This window comes from Megascapheus bottae, chromosome 10 (assembly GCF_031878675.1).
Source record: "Megascapheus bottae isolate mThoBot1 chromosome 10, mThoBot2.hap1, whole genome shotgun sequence".
Taxonomy (NCBI): domain Eukaryota; kingdom Metazoa; phylum Chordata; class Mammalia; order Rodentia; family Geomyidae; genus Megascapheus; species Megascapheus bottae.
The window spans coordinates 10131135-10156060 of NC_143518.1; the positions used below are offsets into that span (position 1 = coordinate 10131135).

The 24926-nt window shown below is 36.6% G+C and overlaps 2 protein-coding genes across 2 annotated transcripts; one reads left to right on the forward strand and one right to left on the reverse strand.

The window, feature by feature from the left end:
• Window positions 1–9604: 9604 nt before the first annotated feature.
• Window positions 9605–10531, reverse strand: LOC150057558 (olfactory receptor 10A7-like). Its single transcript, XM_090339744.1, has one exon. The coding sequence runs from the start codon at window positions 10529–10531 to the stop codon at window positions 9605–9607; it is 927 nt and encodes a 308-aa protein (XP_090195870.1).
• A 9275-nt stretch (window positions 10532–19806) lies between these two features.
• On the forward strand, window positions 19807–20781 carry LOC150057559 (olfactory receptor 2T2-like). Its single transcript, XM_090340291.1, has one exon. The coding sequence runs from the start codon at window positions 19807–19809 to the stop codon at window positions 20779–20781; it is 975 nt and encodes a 324-aa protein (XP_090196417.1).
• The last annotated feature ends 4145 nt before the right edge of the window (window positions 20782–24926 follow it).

Below are 24926 nucleotides of genomic sequence, written 5' to 3' on the forward strand. Positions count from 1 at the left end.
TCTCTCTCTCTCTCTCTCTCTCTCTCAATTCTCTCTCCCTCTCCTTCTCCCTCTCCCTCTCCTTATTTGGCCCTTCCTGGGCTTGGGCTCAGCTATGTGCACTGTATTTGGGTTTTCTCAAGGCAAGAGATCTACCACTTGAGCCACAGCACCACTTCTGCCTATTTACTATGTATGTGGTACTGAGGAATCGAAGCCAGGTCTTCCTACATGCTAGGGAAGCACTCTTCCATTAGGCCAAACTCTCATCCCAATGTTTTATTTCTCTTAAATTTTGGATGGCTTTAGGTGAGAAACTGTAGCATGCATTTTTTTATGTTTTGAAGCAGTTTAATATAATGAATTTTGGTGTCTATTTTGCCCCTGGTTAGAAGTGTAAAAGATAGTCTAAATTATTTCTAGCACATGAATAATTATCACCAAGCAGAGAAGGAAAACCTATTCATATCATTTGCCTTAAGTTTCCAATTACATTTTCTCTGGTTCATTTGCTTATCTTTGCATGCCACTGTGTAGATTGTAAGCAATTATTTACATTGTGACTACATCTTAATTTCAAAAGCATATGGACACATATAATCAGGTCTATGTCAGAGGTAACATGTCTTTAAAAATTCATATGAAAATATAATTGTTTGGAGATTTAATTGAAAATTCCCTAAAAGCACATTATGTGTGCTCAAAAAGTTCTCGTATTTTTCTTTTTTTCTGTCCTAGTATTCTCTGTAGGCCAGTTTAGGCCATGTTTTCAAAGTCAATACATGATTCTAACAAATGCTTATAAATTAAGTCATATCCTTGAGATAAGGTTATAAAAACAAATATGCATTAATTCACAATTCTTGCAACCACAGTGATATAAAACAATATGTTCTGAGGATGTCATGGAGATAAAGAGAATAATGAACTTTTCCTTTTCTATTTTCATTGCTACTAGAAAAAAATACAAAGGCAAATCCTAAGAGGTTTTTTTATTTTCATTTTTTATTATTATACATATTTGAAAATACATCCTCATACTTACGATCTGAGATACTCAGGAGACTGAGATCTGAGAGTAGTAGTTCAAAACCATCCAATGCAGAAAAGTTTGTAAGACTCTTATCACAAATTAACTATTCAGAAAAAGATTAAAATGGCAGTGTGTCTCAGGTTTTCAAATGCTAGCCTTATACAAAAAATACTTAGGGGCACAGAATCCAAACTCCAGGAACTGGGGGGGAAAAACAAGAAAAAAATACACAGATACAGTGATAAAATTAAACCCAAATAGTAAATGTGATATTACTTAACCCATTTTTTCAAAGTCTGTGATTAATTTCAAGAGTTTTTCTAAAAGAAATAGAAGTCATAACAAAATAAATGCCGCATTTCCTATTTTGCAAAGCAGACTCTGTTCGTTTATTTATTTTGTTTTCGTTTTAAATCTCAATCAGCTCTCACCTGGAGGAAAAAAGTCTTACTTTTTGCATCCAAAATATTTAGGCATCCAGAAAAAAGACAGAATCTTCTCAAAGAGCAGGTCAGCATGTCCTGGCAAGAAGTAGACCAAAGGTGTGGGTGCAGCTAGCTGATTGTTATTGCTTGTCTATTAAACACTGGCACTGATTTCCCTGCAAGCCCACCTGGGAAAATGAGATATGCGCTTTGATCTCCCTTGGGAACATAATTTTTGCATAATTTTGGTGCTGTCAGTGAAGAGTTTTATTCCAGATATTACTGATGAAACTAGAGTTCCCAGGACCTCCATTGGGTTGAGAGAGAACTTGTTGTGAAAGAACAAGTTCTGAGTGAACACAAAGCTGACAGTCAGATTTTCATCTCTGTGCCTTTCTGAGGTATGCAGGTTTATGGATACTTGGCCAAGAAGTAGAACAGCAGTTTCAATCAGACAAAATGTCCACTGACAGTGGACACCCAGTTAAGAGCACACTGACCTCTCCACATTCCAAAGAAGGAAAGTAAAGTGAGGGACTGCATTTTTCTCCTAATTTACAACAGTCCAGGCATGAGGCCACCACAACTGTGCATTTCATAAAAGATTAGGGTCCTCAGTTCTATTCCATTGGTCTTCAGGCCTGTTCTTGGGTCAGTACCAAGCTGTTTTGAAAATTGTATCTCTGAAATAGAGTCTAAAGTTTGGTATTGAAATTCCTCCTGCACTGTTCTTTCTGCTAAGAAGTGTTTTTGCTATACAGGGTCTTTTATTATTTCATATGAAATTTTGGATTGCCTCTTCTATTTCTTTAAAAAATGACATTGGGATATCGATGGGTATTGCATTGAATTTGTAGATTGCCCTTGGGAAACTCATTTTCACGATGTTGATTCTTCCAATCTAGGAGCATGGGAGGTTTTTCCATTTCCTCAGTTCTGCTTTAATTTCCTTTTTCAGGGTTTTAAAGTTTTCATCAAAAAGGTCCTTTACATTCGTAGTTAAGATAATTCCTAGGTACTTTATTTTCTTTGAGGCTATTGCAAAAGGAGTTGCTTTCCTGATTGTTGCCTCATTCCTCTCACTGTTGGCGTAGAGGAAGGCAGTTGATTTTTCAGGGTTAATTTTATATCCTGATGCACTTCCAAAGTTTTGAATCAGCTCAGGGAGATTGGGAGTGGAGTATATAGGATTCTTTAAATACAGAATCATATCATCTGCAAAGAGGGAAAGTTTTACTTCCTCTTTCCCTATTTGAATCCTCTTAATGGTGGCTTCTTGCCTTATTGCACTGGCTAGGAATTCTAATAGTATGTTAAAGAGAAGTGGAGAGAGTGGCCAGGATCAAGAAAACTAATAACAGCAAATGCTGGAGGGGATGTGGCCAGGAGGGATCACTACAACACTGTTGGTGGGAGTGCAAACTCTTTCAACCACTATGGAAAGCAGTATGTCAACTCCTCAAAAGACTAAACATAGAACTCCCCTATGATCCAGCAATTCCACTACTAGGCATTTACCCAATGGTCCAGAAACAAGGACATACTAAATCACTAGCACAACAATGTTCATTGCAGCACTATTTACCATGGCAAAGATATGGAATCAAACCAGATGTCCCTCAGTTGATGAGTGAATCAACAAGATGTGGTATTTGTACACAATGGAATTCTATACTACTGTCAGAAAGAATGACATTGCCCCATTTGTAAGGAAATGGAAAGACTTAGAAAAAATCATATTAAGTGAAGTAAGCCAGATTCAAAGGAACTTAGGCTCAATGGTTTCCCTCATTTGTCATAATCAGTAGAAACCTTGGGCTTTCCTAGCAGAGATTTGCAATAGAGAAAAACCTAGATACATAAGTCCATACGATAGGACACTAAATGAAAGGACCTCTAGGATATAGAAACAAAAGCCATATAATGAGTGATTGTTGTCCTTAATGTACTATGTTATCTCTCATCTCTTTTGCTGTCCTTTGGTTATCTCATAGTGTCACAGTATCTCACTTTGTTATCTGCTATATTGGATATATTTCTATTTGGTTATTTGACATTGGATAGGGAAGGGGGTAAACAAGATGAGGGGTGGGGGTGGGGGAGGGAAATGGGGACCAAGACATGTGAAAGGGTATCAATGTATGTGAATTAATGCATCCTATCTGGCAAATATAATGTAACCCTTCTATTAATTACAATAGAAAATATATGAAAAGAAAAAGATTACGGACTAGATTAGCTTGAAATCTGAGGTCGGTCAGCCACTCAATGCAGCCAAATAATCTTCTGGGTCTCTCTCAAGAAGAACATCTGTCTTCTGGCTCACAAATGTAGGAGGCTTTGTTCCTGCAGGTCTACAGCCACTGGAAGTAGAAGCCAGTCCTAGTACCCAAAAGGTTACCATGGCTTCCCCTCATACTGCTCATTAGCTCATGTCAGGTAGGGCTTTGTTAACTGGAGTACCACAGTGTGGGATGTTCTGCCTGAGCTTGCCAGCGCCCTATTCTGTCTTGCCTGCCACTTCCCAGGTATCCCTGCCTTCATCCCTTTCTCCAGTATTTATTAAGCTTTTCTTCAATGTAAAAGTCCCCTTCTTGTGTAAGGGGAAAACGTGATTCCAGATCATTTATCTTTGCTAATAGACACATACAATGTGATTAATTACTAAACACTGTCTTCATTCGATAAATTTGACATAACTTATCTTCTATTTTAATTCAGATTTTTAAAAAGTAATTTACTACATCCTACATAGTTTTAAGGATCCTATTACTTAATTTACTAGTATTAGATAATTGAAATCACTGTTATTATCTTCTTATTTAAGGATTATTGTCATCCAGAAAGTTTTTATCATCTGTAATTTTTTTTTTTGGCTAGTCCTGGGCTTGGGCTCAGCACTTGAGCACTGTCCCTGGGTTTTTTCTCAGGGCTAGGCTCTACCACTTGAGCCACAGCACCACTTCTGGCTTTTTGCTACATATGTGTTACCGAGGAATTGAACCCGGGTCTTCGTGCATGCTAGGCAAGCACTCTACCACTAGGCCAAACTCCCGGCCCCATGATCTGTAATTTTTAAATATTGTGATTTACTATTCAGACTATGGTCAATCTCGAAGTTTTTTCTGTCACTTTGTGTAGAATATGTATTTTAATATTAGTAACATATTTTTATAAATGTAATATAAAAAGAATCAATAGTCTATTTTCTGATATTTTTCAATTTTTTGGTTGCTGGATTTGAGTTATTATGAAATAAGTTAATAAAAAAACTCTGTAATTTTGAATCCATTATTTCTCAAACTTTTTTTCTCCATGGGTGTTTTGAAGTTTTCTTATATTATGCATACAAATAAAGATTCTGTGTACCTTACTGTAGTTTGGCTATAAAAATGCTATAAAAATTCCTTTTTTTTTCATCAATTTTTATAGTTCTTTTTCTTAACCAGTCTTGGGGACTGAACTCAGGGCCTTGGCACTGTCCTTGGGTTTTCCTCAAGGTTATCGCACTACCAATTAGGCCACAGTAGCAATTCCAGTTTCTCTAGGTATGTGGTACCAAGGTATTGAACTTGGGACTTCATGCATACTAGACAAACACTCTACCACTAGGCCCAATTTGATTGCTCTAAACTTGCTTGTCTGAAATTAATTCAGCTACCATATTTTCTAGTGGTTACTTGTAGCATGCTATAATTACCTTATATTCTACCTTATATATTCTACAAATACCTTTATGTTTAACATGGATTTCTTTTACATATCATTGCTTTTTTAAGAGTCCTCTGACAACTTTATGTTGTTCAGTGAGTGTATTTTGGTTTGTCATCAAGGCAATTATATACAGTTCCATTAATTCTACCTTTCTAGAAGTTGCTGAAGCTAAGGGCCTGAGGACTGTCCTTGGACTTTCTCAAGGCTAAAGCTCTACCGCTTGAGCCTTGTCACAAATTGAAGCTTTTTTATGTATGTGATATGGAGGAATCGAACCTGGGTCTTCGGGCATGCTAGGCAAGCACTCTACCATTAGGTCAAACACCCGGTCTGTAATTTTCTTTTCTTTTATCTCCCCTTTTTGACTGCATTGTTTTTCTTATTTATTTTACATGATTCCATTTTTCTAGGCACATTTTCTATAACTTTACTAATTTTAAAATTTTTATTGAGCATATTTCAAAATACTCTGCATTTCAAACCAATAGCTTCTTATGTTTTAAATATCCACCAATGTTTACAATTATTTCTGTACAATAGTTCCAAGTTAATGTTTTTAATATCTTTAAGAGTAATATGGTAGCCTTACAGACTGCAAAGTGGCCTTCAGATGGCTTCATCTAGGTGACCATTTCCTCATGTATAAATTCATGGCGTCTAAACAAATATACAAGGCAGATTAAATGAATTTCTCCAGGCCACTCAGTCATTCAAAATAAAAATTAGGTAAATATACAATAGTCAACCTATAGTTCCTAATGAATTATCAAATAAAGTCATATGTGCATAAACATTTTTTACTAGTCTATTCCAAGCATCTAGACATACGAAGAACAGTACAGTTTGTCATGACGGTTCATTAAGTTTTTCTCAGATAAAAAACTCTGTGATGAGTATTTTGAGGAAACGAAAAATTAAGGGAAGAAAGTAGAGCTGTGCTCAAGTGGTAGAGTGCTAGCCTTGAGCAAAATAGCTCAGGGACAACACCTGGCCCTCAGTTTATATTTCAGGACCAGTACAAAACCAAACAAAAGATCTGAAAGTTATAACAGATAATTGCTAGTATAAATATGGATAAGGAGATTAAAACTAATGATATATTCCTAGGTTTATATACTGGGTTTTAATTTTGTTATTTTATATTTGAACATCCTGACTTAATAACTGCTTAAGTATCCTATAATTCCCTTTAGATAGTTTAAATGTGATATGACATTAAAGCTATTGTTATATCATTTTCTAATTGTACAATTTCACATTACATCTGTTCTTTTAAATTGGTTCATCTTGACTTGTCTATATGACCACTTCTTTCTTTTTAAATCCTTTTGGTTTATTTAATTACTTTTGTTGTCACATTTCATTTTAGGAAGTCATATGGAAGTCTGCATTGATAGAGGCTTAGCATAACTTCATTATCCAAAAATACATACTGGTATTGAATAAAGTATCATTCTCTTTGAGTAAACATAATAAAGTATTAATTATCACATAATATACAGTCACTTATCAAGGCTAGGATTCAAAGAGTGTCTCTGATCCTAAAATATTGTCTAAGAGGTGCCTAAATCAGAAGAAATAATAACTATTGTAGACTCCTGCTCTGACTATAGAAGTAGCAGAATTACAAGTCTTGTGGAATTGATCCTTAGGGGAATTTGAATGTCTACTAATAATACATGAGGTAAAATACTGCATAACATTGGGAATAAGGGAAATTACGTTTGATGCTGTCTGAGGATATTATACTAGTCCTAAAATTCATAGGAACATAGTTGAAAATTGAATGAGTAAGAATGGAGGATTTTGAGATGAATGATACAGAAGTGAAAGCCTTAAAGAAAGGTAGTTTAATACTACCTTAAGTAAGAATAATTATGAATACTGAACACAGACCAAACAATAGCCATAGAGAAACTTTAGAGAGGTTAGAAAAATAGGTCACGGTGTTAAATATTTAGAAAGCAGAAAATCCAAAAACTCTTCAAATTTGCAAGTGTATAAAAGGTGTTTGTATTCAGTTGACTTTTTTTCATATATTTATTATTGTAATTAATAGAAGGGTTACATGATATTTGCCAGATAGAAGGTGCATTAGTTCGCATACATTGATACCCTTTCACATGTCTTGGTCCCCATTTCCTTCCCCCCCACCACCCCTTATCTTGTTTTCCCCATTCCCTATCCAATTTCAAATAACCAAATACAAATATAGCCGATATATCAGGTAACAAAGTGAGATACTGTAACAATATGAGATAACCAAGGGACAGCAAAAGAGATGAGAGATAACATAGTACCTTAAGGACAACAATCATTCATTATATGACTTTTGTTTCTATATCCTAGAGATCCTTTCATTTAGCGTCATACTATATGCCCTTATGTATCAAGGTTTTGCTCTACTGCAGATATCTGATAGGAGACCCCAAGGTTTCCACTGATTATGACAAATGAGGGAAACCATTGAGCCTAAGTTCCTTTGATTCTGGCTTACTTCACTTAATATGATTTTTTCTAAGTCTTCCATTTCCTAACAAATGGGGCAATGTCGTTCTTTCTGACAGCAGTATAGAATTCCATTGTGTACAATTTACACATCTTGTTGATCCATTCATCAACTGAGGGACATCTAGGTTGGTTCTATATCTTTGCTATGGTAAATAGTGCTGCAGTGAACATTGCTGTGGTAGTGGATTTAGTATGTCCTTGTTTCTGGATGATTGGGTAAATGCCAAGTAGTAGAATTGCTGGGTCATAGGGGAGCTCTATGTTTAGTCTTTTTAGGAACTGCTATACAGCTTTCCATAGTGGTTGAACGAGTTTGCACTCCCACCAACAGTGTTGTAGTGATCCCTCCTGGCCACATCCCCTCCAGCATTTGTTGTTATTAGTTTTCTTGAACCTGGCCATTCTAACTAGAGTGAGGTGGAATCTTAGAGTTGTTTTGATTTGCATTTCTTTTATGACCAGAGATGTTGAACATTTCTTCATGTGTCTAGAGGCCATTTTTCTTTCTTCTTCTTTAGAGAAGACTCTCTTTAAGTCTTTGGACCATCTTTTAATGGGATGGTCGTTACTTTGAAGATTAGTTTTGGAGTGATTCAATTTTTTGAGCTGTTGATATATTTTAGATATGAGGCCTTTGTCCGTTGTATGTTTGGTGAAGATCTTCTCCCATTCTGTAGGCTTCCTAATTAATTTGCTAGCTATGTCCTTTGCCATACAATTGCTCTGCAGTTTAATGCAGTCCGACTTATCTCTGATTTGTTGTGATTCTTGGTCCTTATTAAGAAAGTTTCGACCTGTGCCAAGGAGGCCTAGTGTATATCCTATTGCTTCTTGTAAAGTTTTCAGTGTGTCGGCTTTGACCTTGAGGTCTTTGATCCATTTGGAGTTAATTCTAGTGCAGGGTGACAAAGAAGGATCCAACTTAATTTTCTGCATGTGCTTAACCAGTTCTGCCAGCACCACTTGTTGAAGAGGCTATCTTTCTTCCATTCTATTTTTTTGACTCACTTGTCAAAGATTAGGTGGCCTTAGGTCTGTGGTTTAATATCTGAGTCTTCAGTTCTATTCCATTGGTCTTCAGGCCTGTTCTTGTGCCAGTACCAAGCTGTTTTGATAATTATAGCCAAACTGAGTTGACTTTAACAAAGGCATTATAAGCATACATTTTAATAAAAGTCTTTTCTTTTCTTTATTCATTTTTAAAATATCATGTTTAACAAACAAGTATTCTATAAGGGAATTCCTCTATACAATCACTGGCACACAGATTTTAGAACATAGTGAAAATGAAGCTGGGGGTCTGTATAAATAAAGGTGATGAAACATTATGTCTATGGAGTATATTCAAATTATGACAAGATTGGATATGACTTAACACAATACTGTGATATGTTTCATGCGCAAGAATGAAATTCTATTTTTCACCATGTCTGAAAGTGAATCTAAATTAGCTGAAAGTCTTAAATACAGGACCTAAAACTACAAGTGCAAACACTGATCCTCCAAGCTACCAATGCACAGCATGATATATTGTAATTCTGCAAATATTAATGGTGAGTGTTCCGTACAGCACTTGATAGAGAAATGAAAAATAAGAAACAAACCTGAGAGCCTCAAATCAAAATGGATTCAAAGAATAGCCACAGGTATGTGTTTCATGAGACATAGAAAAAGAGCAAATAGAGTGAAAGAGTAAGAGAGAGCAAGAGAAAATGTAGGCGAGAGAGGGGGTTTGAGGTAGGGAGGGAGGATAGCATTAAGAGTGAAATAATCCTGCAGAGATATGGGCAAACCTACAGAAGTACTGCAGCAGGTGACATCAGCAGTGTAAAATATCAGAGAAAGGAAGTGAAGAAGAGGAATGATGTCTGTCTCTCACCTTAATGCAGTAATGCTTTGGAATTACTGAAAAAATATCTCACCAACTGTGACTTTCTAGAAATTAGTGTTCTTTTCGGCAGTAAATTTTCTGTAGAGCAGCCTTCATATCTTTGTTCCTCAGACAGTAGATAACTGGATTCAAAGCAGGTGTGAAGATGGAGTAGAAAATGGAGGCTAGGCGTCCCTGAGATGGGGAGTATTGAGAAGATGACCTGAGGTAACTGAAGCTTCCAGTGCCATAAAACAAAAGGACTGTGGTCAAGTGAGAGAAGCATGTAGAAAAGGCTTTCCACCTGCCATTCACAGAGGAGATCTGGATGACTGTAGAGATGATGAAGACATAGGAGAGGAGCGTGAGGGTGAAGGAGCTCATGATGATGCAGCTGTTGACAGCAAAGCCCACCTGCTCATTGTGGTGATAATCAGTGCAGGAAAGTCTCATGACAGGAGGAATGTCGCAGAAGAAATTTTCAACAAGATTGGGTCCACAGAAGGGGAGGGAGAAGGTGTTAACAGTGTGGAAGGCTGAGAAAATGGCCCCACTTAGCCAGGCCGTGACTACTAGTTCAGTGCAGTGTTTTTGGTTCATGATGGTCCCATAGAACAGAGGCCTGAGGATAGCCAAGCACCGGTCATAAGCCATCGCTGTGAGAAGAAAGCACTCAGTAGCACCAAGTGTAAAGAATGCGTACAGCTGAGTCACACATTCAAAAAAGGAGATGACCCCAGGGCCTGTGAAGGAAGTCACCAGTGCCTTGGGGATGGTGACTGAGGTATAGCATGAATCCAGGAATGACAAATTCTTCAGGAAGAAGTACATGGGAGACTGGAGCCTGCTGTCTCTAGACACAGCCATAATAATGGAGAAGTTTCCCAGGAGACAAAACATATAAACAAAGAAGAAAAATAGGATGACCACATATCTCAAGTTTGGGGTATCTGAAAATCCCAGGAGGATAAATTGACTCACTCTGGTCAGATTGGACATGTCTCCTCTTTGAAGTATATTCAGATGTAGAGGACACCACAGCTAAATAGGATCGAAGGGGTAGGACAGTTTAAAATACTTTCTTCAGAAAGCCTTATTATCCATCCACGACCATCAATGAGACAATCTTATAAATTTGCATTCCCTGCAAGTTAGTTAGTCAAATCTCATTGCTAGCTATGGATAAAACCAGGCCTAGTGAGAAGAGGAAGCAGAGACACATTCCAAAGTTTTCTTTAGCTCTCTTTTTATTTTTGCCATTCATAGGCTTGGGCTCAGAGCATAAGCACTGTCCTTGTGTTTTCTGAAGGCTCGAGTTCTACCACTTGTGCCACAACAACAGTTCTTGCTTTGTTCATGTATATGGTATTGAGGAATCAGACCTGTGTCTTCCTGCAAGCTAGGCGAGCACTCTGACACTAGGCCAAACTCCAAGCCTAAAGTTTTATTTCTCTTAAATTTTGGATGGCTTCAGGTGAGAAAGTCTATCATGCATTTTTTATGTTTTGAAGCCGTTTAATATACTGAATTTTGGTGTATATTTTGCCCCTGGGCAGAAATGTATATGATATTCTAAATTATTTCAGTCACATGAATGATAATTTTCAGCAAGCAGACAATGAAAACCTGCTCTTACCATTAGCAGTAAGTTGACAATTACATTTTTCTATGGTTCATTTGCTTAACCTTCCAAGTTACTGTGTAGATGTTAAGCAATTATTTGCATTGTGACTACATCTTAATTTCCAAAGCATCTCTGTCCTAGGTAACATGCCTTTAAACAGTCATACTTAAATATAATTATATGGAGATTTAATGGAAAAGTAAATTATGTGCGCTCAATAAGTCCTTGCATTTTTCTTTTTTCTGTTCTAGAATTCTCTCTAGACCAGTTTAGGCCATGATTTCAAAGTCCACACCTGGTTCTAACAAATGCTTATGAATTAAATCATATCCTTGAAGTGGAGTTACAGTTATCAAAAGAAATATGCATTAATTCACAATTCTTGCAACCATAGTGATGTAAAACACTATCTTCTGAGGATATCATGGAGAGGAACAGAATAATGAACTGTTTCATTTTCTATTTTCAGCCCTATTAGAAAAAAAAAGAAAAACAATCCCTGAAGTTTTTTATTTTTTATTTTTTTTTGTATTTTGTATTCTTGTACATAATTGAAAATACATCTGGACACCAGTGGTTCATACCTCTAATCTTAGCTACTCCGGAGACAGAGATCTGAGAATGGCAGTTGAAACCATCCCAAGCAGGAAAGTTTATGAGACTCTTAATGCCAATTAACTATTCAAAAAAAGCTGAAAAGGGCAGTGTGGCTCAGGTTTTCAAATGGTAGGCTTGTGCAAAAAAACACTTAGGGGCACAAAGTCCAAACTCCAGGACTAGGGGAAAAAAAGAAGGAAACAAAATACACAGTTGCAGTGATAAAATTAAACCCTCAGAGTAAATGTGATAGTACTCAACCCAATTTATCAAAGTCTGTGCTTAATTTCAAGCAACGTTTCTCAAAGTAATAGAGGTCATCACAAAAGAAATGCCGCATTTGCTATTTTGCACAGCAGACTCTGTTTGTCTATTTTTGTTTTTTGTTTTAAATCTCAATCTGCTCTCACCTGGAAGAACAAGGCTTACTTTTTGCATCCAGAACAGATGTGTATGCAGAACAAAGACAGAATCTTCTCAAAGAGGAGGTCAGCATGTCCTGGCAAAAAGTAGACAAAAGGTGTGTGTGCAGCTAGCTGATTCTTATTGCTCGTCTATTAAACACTGGCACTGATTTCCCTGCAAGACCACCTGGGAAAATGAGATATGCGCTTTGATCTCCCTTGGGAACATAATTTTTGCATAATTTTGATGCTGTTAGTGAAGTGTTTTATTTCAGATATTACTGATGAAAGTAGAGTTCCCAGGGCCTCCCTCTAGTTTGAGAGAGAATTTGTTGTAAAAGAACTAGGTCTGAGTGGACACAAAACTGACAGTCAAATTTTCATCTCTGTGCCTTTCTGAGAAATGCAGTGTTATGAATACTTGGCCCAAGAAGTAGAACAGAATTTTTTTTTCAGACAAAATGTCCACTGAATCAGTGGCCACACAGTTAAGAGCACAATGACCTCTCCACATTCCAAAGAAGGAAAGGGAAGTGAGGGACTGCATTTATCTCCTAATTTACAATAGTCCAGGCATGAGGCTACCACAACTGTGCATTTCAGAAAAGAATATATACTAGATTTGCCTGCCATCCGAGTCCGTCAGCTATTCAAATCAGTCAAATAGTCCTTCTGGGTCCCTCTCAAGAAGAACACAATTTCTGTTGTGCATTTCTACAGGCTCTTCTGAAAATGGCTGCAATGGAAATGAGAGTTCAACTGCTGCCCAGACCAACTTCAGATCACAAAGAATGGCATTGCCTGGCTCAAAGAATATCTTGTGAGCAACCTGGCCTTGAAGTACCTTGTAGAAAATGCCTTCTGACAGCGAAGTTCTGTAAGACTTTGGATAGTGCAGTCCAGTAAGAAGACTCATGATACAGGAGAAGAAAACCAGAGCCAGAACCAGCTAATACCTACAAGAGTCAAAAAGTCTGTCTTTCCATGGGCACAGAAAACAACAATACATAAAGATGATGAAGAATCAAGGGGGCATTTCCCCATAGGAATGATCCAATCAACCAATAATAGAGAACAGTTTTCCTGCCATTTGACAAAAGCAATTCTTACTAACAGTCGTAAAACAGTTCAGTGAATCAAAAAAAATCTGCTATTCTGAGGATCCCAGTTCAAATCCAGTTCAGGCAGAAAAGTCCTCTGTCTCTAATCAGCCAAAAGTTAGAAGTGGAAGTGTGTATTAAGTGGTAAAGCACCAAACTTGAGTGAAAAAAGCAAAGAGATGGATCAGGGCTCTGAGTTATATACCAGTACAAGACACACATAGAAAAAGGGAGGGTATAACTTACAATGAAACATTCACTGACCTGTGTGATTTACTCAAGAAAATTGGTTGATAATAATATTAAAAGTTTGGTTGAATTGGTTTAGCAGAACTTCTCAGCCATTTCCATGGCAAGTATATAAAACAAATGACACTTATCATGCTATGATAAGTGGAATTGTTTGATATAGCAATGAAAATATAAATATCTGGTTGAAAAATATTGTTGCCTTGATACACTACACAATAGAGATTAATCTATTTCAATCAATTTAATAGTTAAGGGACTTGTGTATTACTGGATAATCTATACGAGACATATTCTCTAATTGGTTTAATTTTCCATCTGTAAAATAACAGGTATAAATTATCAGGTGTCTGCTTAATTGATTCTTAGTTACTGGAAATCATTCAATTAACGTAGCCTTTGTCATGATGTGTATATGAAAAACAATCATAATATTATTTTTATTATCATTGAACTACCTATTCCCATCAAGACGATCTTCTTTGTCTTCTACTTAGGAAAAGAGTTTAAGTACTGAATTAATTTCCCTAGTTTTAATCTCTGAATATAATCCTGAAAAGAACTGTAAAACTGCAAGGCTTCAATTTTGCTCCATTTCTTCTCTTATTCTACCTCTCTGTCTCCAATTTGAGTCCTTTCATTTCCAACATTGTTGTCATAGGTCTTAAACTGGTGGCCTGGGCCCTGTCCATAAACTTTTTGTTCAAGGCTACCACTCTATCACTTTGAGCCATAGCACCGCTTCTGTGTTTTTGGTGGTTATTTGGACAAGAGTCTTTTGGACGTTCCAGCCCCCAGAGGCTTTGAACCGTAATCCTTAAATCTCAGCCGCCCGAGTAGGTAGGATTACAACTGAGAGACACCAACACGTGGCTCTTTATTTTTTATTCTCCATGCTTCTCATATCTGATTTTTTAACCTTAATGTCATTCTAATTACCCAAGACATGAGTAATTCTAAAAGCATATGACCTTTGAAAATATCAAATATAACTTTTAAGCATAATGTTAGAGACAAAAATGACAAAGGAGTGACTTGAAAGAAAACCGGTTTTCAGGTCATTATAGTCCGAATTGTACATATAAAATATTTAATTTTAAGATCTTAAGGTAGCCGGGCGTGATGGCTCAGGCCTATAATCCTAGCTACTCAGGAAGCTGAGATCTGAGGATCAAGATTCAAAGACAGCCTGGGCACTAAAGTCTGTGAGACTCTTATTTCCCATTAACCACTAGAAAATGGAAGGTGGGGCTATGACTCCAGGGGTAGGTGGTAGTCTTGAGCTGAATAGCTCAGGGACAGTGCCAGACCCAAAGTTCAAGCCCCATACTCCCCCCCACCAAATCTTAAGGCATAGCTGAAGTGGAAAAGCTCCTGCTATTAAGTATGAGGCCCTGTGTTCAAAAACAAAAATACAAATCAAATCAATAAATAACATTGAGAAAAAGAAAATAAACTGTAAATAGTTTAAATCTTTTTGAATTTAATGTGAGTCTGAATCTTAGCCTCTGACCAATACAAGATTAGATAATAAGTAGCATGATGAAATATCAAGAACAATTCCAGCCTTTCATTTGGGAATAGACTATATCTCTGGCAAATAGGGAGAAGCTTTCTCCATTGCATGAAGTAAATCAAGTAAGCCTGAATTAAATTAATAACCAACACATTACACCTGGGATTGGAAAATGCATGAACAATCTTTCTTTAGACTTGGCCTCACCGCTATATCCTAGGCATTTAAGAGTTCTGCCACTGCACTTCTGTCTTTACTGAGGCTTCAGCTCACTGGCTCTGAGGTAGGATCTTCGACTTGATGAAAAATGGATTGGATGTTGTAAAATACTAACCTTCTGCCTTTAGGCATCACTATATAACTGTTTTGCTCAACTTATCTGGTAACACAGCAGTAACCTTTCTGAGACTAAGCGTGAATATATCTATCCACAATATGGAAAGTAGATCAATGAAAAATGAATATTTGTGTTGAAATCTGTTTACACCAAAAAGAAAAATGGATGTGAGAACTAATGTCAAGGAAGCATGCTTCATGGTCATTATCACAGATTTTAATTATAATGTATCCATGCCAAGACTGTTCAATTCTGACTGAGGAGAATGCATTACTCTATACATAATAATAATGAGAAGACTACCCTCTTTGAAAATAGATATGAGAAAGGCTTTGTGTCTGGAAGATGAGAAACTTACTACATTTTTTGACATAAGTAGAAAATATCCATGAACAAAAATCCTTGGAAAGCAACTCACCCTGGTATATGAATGAATATTGGTCTGAGTAACATCCCACAGAACTCAAGTCAGTGACATCTACATTTTCACATGTAGATTTCTACATGCCATGATGAACAATCTATGCATAGTTGTATGTAGGTCCCTGCTCTCCCTGTCAGACCATCATCTTTACTGCTGTATAGTGGTTCTTTCCCTTTTGCCTTCATTTTAATCTCTGTGGTATTAGTTGAGTGGGCTACATTAATCTTATTCCAAGATTCTTTGATTTCTGTTTGCCACCACACAAGCTGACACTACTGCTCTGAAGTGTATTTCTGGAGATAAAAACAACATCTAACTCTGTCTAGCAGTTGGCAGCTAGCGGCTAGAATTCTAAGCTTGTTTTCCCATTCTCCAGGAGCCCAATATTTTTTATTGTTTTCTAGTTCACTGGTGATAACCTCAGCGAGAATTTTGAGGTAAATTGAAAGATAAAACCCAAAGCTCATAAACGGAATATATTCCCACCGCATTAAGTATCCAATAGAAGCTACCCATGTGACACTTAATATAAAATCTTTTGAAGTCAGGGGAATCTTATTATTTTATGCAAATTTTCTACTTTCAAATTTTCTGACTTGGAGCCATGAGAGAAAGTAGAAAATTATTTTCCAGCAGGGAATTCAGTTATTTGAATGAATAGAGTAGGTGAATAGGTATCACTGGAAATTCATGATCATGAAAATTAAAGAAAACATGAATGGCAATAGTTCAATTCACCCACTGAATACTAAGTTTTCCTAGAAAGAAGAGGATTGAACATGACTAATGTTTGAAGAAATATCCAAGTGTATTAACATGAGCAAAGAAGTATTTACACAATGGTGAAGAAGAAAAGGAAGTGTTCATAGCTGTTTGTGGCTAATAATCACTCTTAAAAGAGGTGGATATTGATGACATCTTTTTCAAGACAGCTGTGATATAAATCTTAATTTAATATCATTATCTTATTTTTCCAACTGGAATCGCTCATATGTACACATGATTTCTTAAGAGTCTGAGTTACAGTGTCCTAACCTATACTCTCCAACCTTCTCATTAGCTTTCCTTATAATCTCCCAAGCACCCTTCAGTTGGGACTGGATTGATTCTCACTTAAAAGCCTGCTAATACTTGCTGCCAGACTCACCTACAGTTATCCTAGAGTCCCTGAGCTATCTTCTCTTCTTTCCTACTTTTCCTCATGATGCTATCAGTCAATTTAGAATTTTTCTAGGTTTTTCGTTTCTCCAGAACACAACAGCATGAAGTGCTTGTGTGGTATTATTGGTTGCTTAAACAATAATCATGGCCTTGGACTAATGCACAAAGACCCGGGTTCAATTCCTTGGTACCATATGCATAGAAAAGCCGGAAGTGATGCTGTGCCACAAGTGGTAGAGTCTAGCCTTGAGAAAAACTCAAGGACAATGTGCAGGCTCTAGGTTCAGTCCCCAGGACTGGCAAAAATATTATATATATATATATATATATGTTCATAATAATGTTCCCCAGAAATCAACATTCTAGGTTCAATTCATTGCTGTTATAAGTATTATTGGTATAGGCTTCATATTCTAAACTAAATTGCATTCTCCACATAGGTAATACTGGAATAATGACTCCTTAAATAATGTTAGCTGATACCCTTTAATATAGAAAGCATTTGCAGTTGACTATTCCCTCTTTGAGAATGGAGTAAGAATCATTCCCTCAGGGAAGAAGGCATTTGCAGCTTTGTTCTCAAATACTATGGATCCTAAGTTCCTGGGTTCCTAAATCCATGTATTCCTGGATTCTTCCTTGTAGAATATTTTCTAAATGTATCTGGGTTTCCTGTCTTACAAACTGCTTTGAAAGCCCTAAACTGCCTGCATTTCTATGCTTGCACCTTGTTCTGAGCCACAGAAAAGTTCTAGTCTTTTACAAGAAGATGCTGTTTATTTTCCCTTCCTCTACTCTCCATGGGACAGGCCACAATTATTCATGTCTCTCACCAACCTCTGCCAAGCTTTCCCATTGCAGCCTGGTGCACAGACACCAGAAACTAACAACTCCCTGCACAGCATTCTCTGCATTGAACTTGATCTACTGCCTCCCCTGTGATGCCCTGGTGATAACAACACTGGGTGATATTATGAATGGTATTGGAGTGTAAACATTTCTGTATGATACGATATAATTCACTGCCAGTGTGGCATTCATGCCTTGACCAGAAAAAAGCCTGAACCTGAGATTGTATCTTTTTCAGTTTTGTACACTGCTCTCAGATCTGCCCTAACATGATATCTGGAAGAATAATGATTTTTCTGAATACTAGAGAGTACAATATATGTATTTATATTGGACCAATTATACTGGCTTATATATTGCTTCAAAAGCAATTAGTTATTTCTTTTCTTTTTTGCCAGTCCTGGGGCTTTAACTCAGGACTTGAGTACTGTCCTGGGGCTTTTTCAAGGCTAGTTTTCTACGAAGTAACATGCACCGTGATCTGATAATTAAAACTGATATAGTATTTGTTAATATCTCTAAACATATCGAAGAAGTGCATGCTCGTATTAAACAAGAGAATTCATGCAAATTACAAGAAAATTTAATACTAGTGTTTTCTTCCATTTAAATTTAGAAGTTTTTATATCATCCCTAATTATTTTTACTTATAAACATAAAGGGACAATAATAAAATAAAAAATGAATACAAGACTTGAAGCATATTGTACATGGATTCCTACAACAGCATTCAATTCTTGTAAATTCCCCAGTACTATCCTATCAGGGAAATATGTGACTCTTTTGACTGAACAATAATTTAAGGAACTGACAGGTCATCACTGAATGTTATGATTAGTACTTAATCGTAAAATTTTGGCAGATTTCATATGATCTGAAAGAACTCTGTGACAAAATGTTCACTTAGTAGATTATGTGGTAATGCTCATCTGAGAATTTTTATTACAAATTTTCCCATGAAACAAATGGAGTCAAATGCTGAGAAGAGTTCCATTTAGACGTAAACCTGCTTTCCTGCCCACATCAACTCAGGACAGTATAGACTCTGTCCATCAAATGGAGTTATCCATTTTTACTGATTTACTAAAACTCAGTATCTCAAAAATTTAAATACGTAATTAATAATAGATTAAGAAATGATTAAAAGATAAGGCACTGATCACAACCCCCCAAAGCTTTTGATCTCGAGTGATAAAGTTATAAAATGCATATAGAATGCTTATTATATTTTACAAGAAATCTAATGCAGATTCTAAAGGAAGTACTTCATGGATTATTACATTTACATCTAACATTCACCATGTAGAATATAGATCTGTAATGAACTGTTTAAATGTATGTGTTCCAGTCATGTACTCAGGCCTGAGTGCTTTCCCTGAGTGTTTTTGCTCCAGGCTACTGCTCTACCACTTGAATCACAGCTCCCCATCCAGTTTTGTGGTAGGTAATTAGAGATAAGAGTTTCACAAACTTTCCTGCTTGTGCTGGCTTTGAACCACAATCCTCAAACCAGAGCCTCCTTAGTGACTTGGAAGGTAGGTAAGAACCAGCGGTACCCAGCTCTCATGAAGTTTTTAATTGTGTTTTGGATATTAATTTATTTGTATAATATTATACTTACCATTCATTTGAAGGAAGAAGTCAAAGAATTCTGAAGTCTATTTAATTTCCTCTGTCTATCTCCCACTCTTCTCTTTCCCTCTCCCTCCCTCTCTTACTGAGTGTTGAACCCAGGGCTTCTTACACTTCTCTAGGTGAAGTCATCCAGCCTTTTTATTTCTATTTCATTATTAGACAAGGCCACAATAAATTTTCTCAACTATTTTTACTACTCAGGATTGTTCTGCTTCCAATTGTGTGGTAACTGGTATTACAAGCATGTACTGCTGCCCTAGTTTAAACCTTACTTTTAGGCTATTATTCACAGTGAACACTTTCTCAACATGGGTTAATTATTTAACCCATCAATTTTACTTTTACCTTTACAGTCCAGGGATCCCTCTATCATGTGCCATGGACATGGAGACAAATGCCCAAAATACCAGTGACTTCATCCTTTTAGGACTCATCACCAATCTTGCATACCCGGGGATTCTTTTTGCGGTGATCTTCCCCATCTTTGTGGTGGCTGTAACAGCTAACTTGGTCATGATTCTGCTCATTCACGTGGACACCCACCTGCATACACCCATGTATTTCTTGCTCAGCCAGCTCTCCATCATGGACACTGTCTACATTTGTATCACTGTCCCTAAGATGCTCCAAGACCTCATATCCACTCAAAAGACCATTTCCTTCCTGGGCTGTGCATTTCAGATTTTCCTCTACCTGACTCTAATTGGAGGAGAATTCTTCCTGCTGGGTCTCATGGCTTATGACCGGTATGTGGCTGTGTGCAACCCTCTGAGATACCCAGTCCTCATGAATCGTAAGATCTGCTTGTTCATGGTGCTGGGGTCCTGGGTTGGGGGCTCTTTGGATGGATTTATGCTGACACCTGTGACCATGAGCTTTCCTTACTGCAGGTCTCGAAAGATCAATCACTTTTTCTGTGAGATCCCAGCTGTGCTGAGGCTGTCCTGCATTGACACTTCGCTCTACGAGACACTGATGTATGCTTGCTGTGTTCTGATGCTTCTTATTCCTATATCCATCATCTCTGTTTCCTACACACGCATCCTAGTCACTGTCCATCGCATGAGCTCCGCTGAGGGCCGGCGCAAAGCCTTTGCTACTTGCTCCTCCCACATTATGGTGGTGAGCATTTTTTATGGGGCTGCCTTCTACACCAACGTGCTGCCTCATTCCTACCACACACCAGAGAAAGATAAGCTCGTGTCTGCCTTCTACACTATCCTCACACCCATGCTAAACCCAGTTATCTACAGCTTGAGGAATAAAGATGTGGGTACAGCTCTCAGGAAAGTACTAGGGAGATTTGCCTCCTCCCAGAGAATCAGAGCAGGGGATGGAGGTAGGAAATCCTAGCCCACACACTTCTATTCACATGGCCAATCATAACCCTTTCTGGAAAATATGTTATTATCTTATAAAAATATCATTTTAAAACTACAAAATTATCAGTCAGCAAACTAATCTTGTTACAAACATTACTTAAGACCTGTGTTTGAACCATGTATGGTGAATGCATCTGAAATATGAGTTATGTGGGAAGCTGGAGTTGGATAATTACAAGTTTAAAAGCATGTTTGATTAAACAGTGACTTCAAGATTATCCTAGAAACAATCAGAACTTGTTTCAAAATACATATATTTAAAAAAAATAGGTGGTGTTGATAACTTGAATAACAATCAAAATGGCCCTGGGTTCAATCCCCAGGATTATACACACCTACACATACACCCACAGTATGTTCATAGAATCATGCTGGGCAGAGCAAAATGAATCCCTTTTAAGTGTACTGCATAGATGATTTTTACATAGTATGTCGTGTGCTTTTGTGTCTTTTGTCTAACATTTTCTATGATGCTAAGGATAGAACTCTGGACTCTATGCATGTTAAACTTAATCTCTATTATTCAGATAAATTCCTGAGCACTCCTGGGCAATATCTGAATGGAAACTACAAGGAACATTTTACATTTGCAATTAATTAATTTTTAAGAAGCTATGGGCTAAGTGATATGATTCTTATTAGGATTCTGTATTTACAGTAACACTGTATACATTTTCCCCTATACAGTTCATATACAGATCTGATCATGTATTTATTGACATTGAGTTTATATGTCTAGATATCAATAAATGTTTGTTACAGCGTGAGCTGGTGGCTCAGGTCTATAATCTTAGCTATTCAGAAGACAGAGATCTCAGAACCACCATCTTAGCAGCTAGCCTAGGCATGAAATGTCATGAAATTATATTTTCCAATAAACTGCCAGAAAGCTGAAAGTAGAGCTGTTGCTCAAGGGGTAGAATACTAGAGTTGAGAGCAAAACCAAATTCTCAGGGAGCATGGCTAGGTCCTGATTTTAAGCATCGGACTTGGCACAATAAATAAATAAATGAATAATATTTCCAAACAAATAATTCAATATATAAGTATGACTTATTTGTAAGTAATAAATGTATAAGTAACTATTCTGTATAATATAGAATTCATTTCTATATAATAGTTGATCGATTGAAAATGGTCTGCTTAAATCTTAATATTGCTATAATAATACAAGTTGTCCATTAATTCTTAAGTAAAGAGAAAATATAAAAAATAGAATAAATTAAGATATCTTCTTTAAGCCCCTTTTGTCATTGATCATTTTCCTTATTCTCAATCTGTCCCTTCACATTCTGGCAAAAATACATAACACATATATAACAAACATGTTATAAATATATATGATATGTAATACATATGATATGTGTAACATATATATTTAGCTAGTTGAGATCATGTGTGGAATTTTGGTAGTGAGCAACGTGAACAGAATTTTAACTAAAGAAAGACAGTAATGAAGGGCCAGGAGTATGGCCTCGCAGTAGAGTGCTTGCCTAGCACGCATGAAGCCCCAGATTCGATTCCTCAGTACCACATACACAGAAAAAGCCAGAATTTTTGCTGTGGTAGGCTTTGAGAAAATCCCAAGGACGGTTCTCAGGCCCTGAGTTTAAGCGCGCCAGATATAGCAAAAAAGAAAAAAAATACAAAAAGAAAAAGCAAAGACAGTAATGAGCTTTCTATTGTCTATTCACTGAAATTAACTTTCCCTTATGTAGGTCCTAAAATATGAGACAAAATATTCATTCATGTGGTGTTTATTTTTCCTGTCAAATTTAAGTTTAGAAAAATTTTGAGAGGCTAAAAACTAACCAAAATTTTCTCAAATTGACATCATTTATTGTTAAGATAGAAAAGTTTCATTTATCAGTGCTATGGCTGTGAAGATAATTCTTTTCAATATGCTTACCATTAGGTGGGTTTTGCTTCACAATTTTGCTAATCATGCTATCTCTATCTTGGTGTACAAGGAAACAGATAGAAAAGACAAAATAATAGCCTGGATGATGAATGTCTTCACATGAAAAAGCAGACTATGATCCACATGAAATATCTTCAATATCAATTCAATTTTGTTCCATTCCTTCATATGTCTGCTTTAGTTCCTTTTTTTTTCTTTTGTTTATTCTTGGGACTGAACTCAGGGCTTGTGTCTATAACACAGATGCTCCACTACTTGAGCCATGCCTCCAGCGCTCTCTGCTCTAACATCTTCTCTTTTATCTTTCTCCTTGCTAACAATAACCAGCATACCTCTTGGAAGTTCCTACCCAATTTTACTTCATACTTTACATTTTTCTTCACCTGAGACTTTTTTGTCTTCTTCCTATTTATACAAGGTCTTTCCTAAATCAGGTACATATATGCTTAATGTTCCAAATTTCTATGATTAAACCTTTGGGTATTTAATAAAAAATTTACTCATGCAATTATAGTTTCATAGTAATTAAAGAAATAATCACAGTTAGTCAGTAATCATAGTTAATAAAGGAGTGTATCTCATACAATCATGGGTCAGAAGTATTTGAAATGCATGTTTAAAGAGTGTAATGGCCAAGTTCCTAGTGATGCCATAGGTGTGACACTAACATGGCAGATAGGGATTCTTCTGTGTTTTTCAGTAGTCTATTCATCAGACTCAGTGGTGTTACACTGGTGTATGTATCTACCTTACAGTGATTAATAAGCCATGTCTATTCTAATGTGTTTTTATATTCAATATTCTACTTGGTTTATTTGTTTGTTCCGTTATGTTTAATTTTGAAAGTAGTCCCTATTTTGTTGCCTAAGCTGGTCTTGAAGACCAGGACTCATGTGAGCCATCTGCTGGAATTTCCAAGATGAAGGACATGAGACACAACACTGTGCTTGTTTGATCTATTTTAATACTTTAATAAAAATTTCAAATGTTTCCGGGTGCAGTGGCTCACGCCTATAGTTCTAGTTTCTCAGGAGTCTGAGATCTGAACATCACCATTCAAAGCCAGCCTGGGTACTAAAAAACATGAAACTCTTTTCCAATTAACCACTAGAGAACAGGAAGTGGTGCTGTGGCTCCAGGCCTTGAGCTGAAGAGCTCAGGGACAACGCCTAGGCCCAGAGTTCAAGCCCCATGACCCACAAAAAAAAATTCAAATGTTATCACATATGTAGTGTCTCCCATCCCCCTCACATGTGAGTCAAGTCTTTCAGTAAAAAACTTTCCCTAGTTACTTCATTGAATTGCTGCGAAAAAAATTAACCATCAAATTTCCTTATTAAAATGAGTTTACTTTTTAAATAAAATTATAAATGAAAGTTTAATATCACCAGTGGAAGACTTTCATAGTGGTATGCACTCTTGTAGAGCATGAGGAAAAAAAAGAGAAAACTGTGTCTGTTTTTCAAAACCAAGTTGTCTGCATTATATGATCTTGACTCTGATCCCTTCATACTTTTAGGTAGTACATAGGGGAGAATGAGCATCAGGAGAAATGGAAAAGCTAATAACAGAACAGATTAATTCCTACTCCAAATAAGATTAGGTCTCAGATCCCTTGATCTAGTATTTGGGTGCCAAAACAATGATATTAATTGACAGACAATTTCCATAATAGATAAGCATGTGACTCAAAACCAGCTGCTAACTTGTTAATCCTATTAATGACTTGGGGACAAAAGTCCCTCTAGGAACAAGCAGATAAAAACTCTGTTCATTTTCTGTTGTATGCCTGAGAATCTGGTCTACCAAGGATGCAGTGATTCCTCTTAAAGGGTAATAAGATGCACTTCAGGTCAGAAATACAGAGGTGAAACTGCCCGAATCTTTGTCCCTAAGTATTTTTTATTCAAGCAAATATTATATATATATACACATATATATATAGCAGAAAATTCTACTGGTGGAAAGGAAAAAAATATTCTTGTTAAATACTTAAATTCCTAAGAAAGATTACAGACAAGAGAGAAAATCAGAGAAGCAAAAATTATTAAGTTGCTTAGTAGAGAGAAGACAATGAAAATTCTGTTCCTAAGATTTTTAATTTTTTTAACTTTTCTGATGATTCTGTATTCTTTAACTTTAAGTCAGTGTGTTCACATGTATAGCGGGGGGAAGGGGCAGGGCACAGAACTTAA

What these genes read in the sequence shown, in the direction of transcription:
- LOC150057558 (XM_090339744.1), bottom strand. Translation starts at nt 10,531, where the DNA reads ATGTCCAATCTGACCAGAGTGAGTCAATTTATCCTCCTGGGATTTTCA.
- LOC150057559 (XM_090340291.1), top strand. Translation starts at nt 19,807, where the DNA reads ATGGACATGGAGACAAATGCCCAAAATACCAGTGACTTCATCCTTTTA.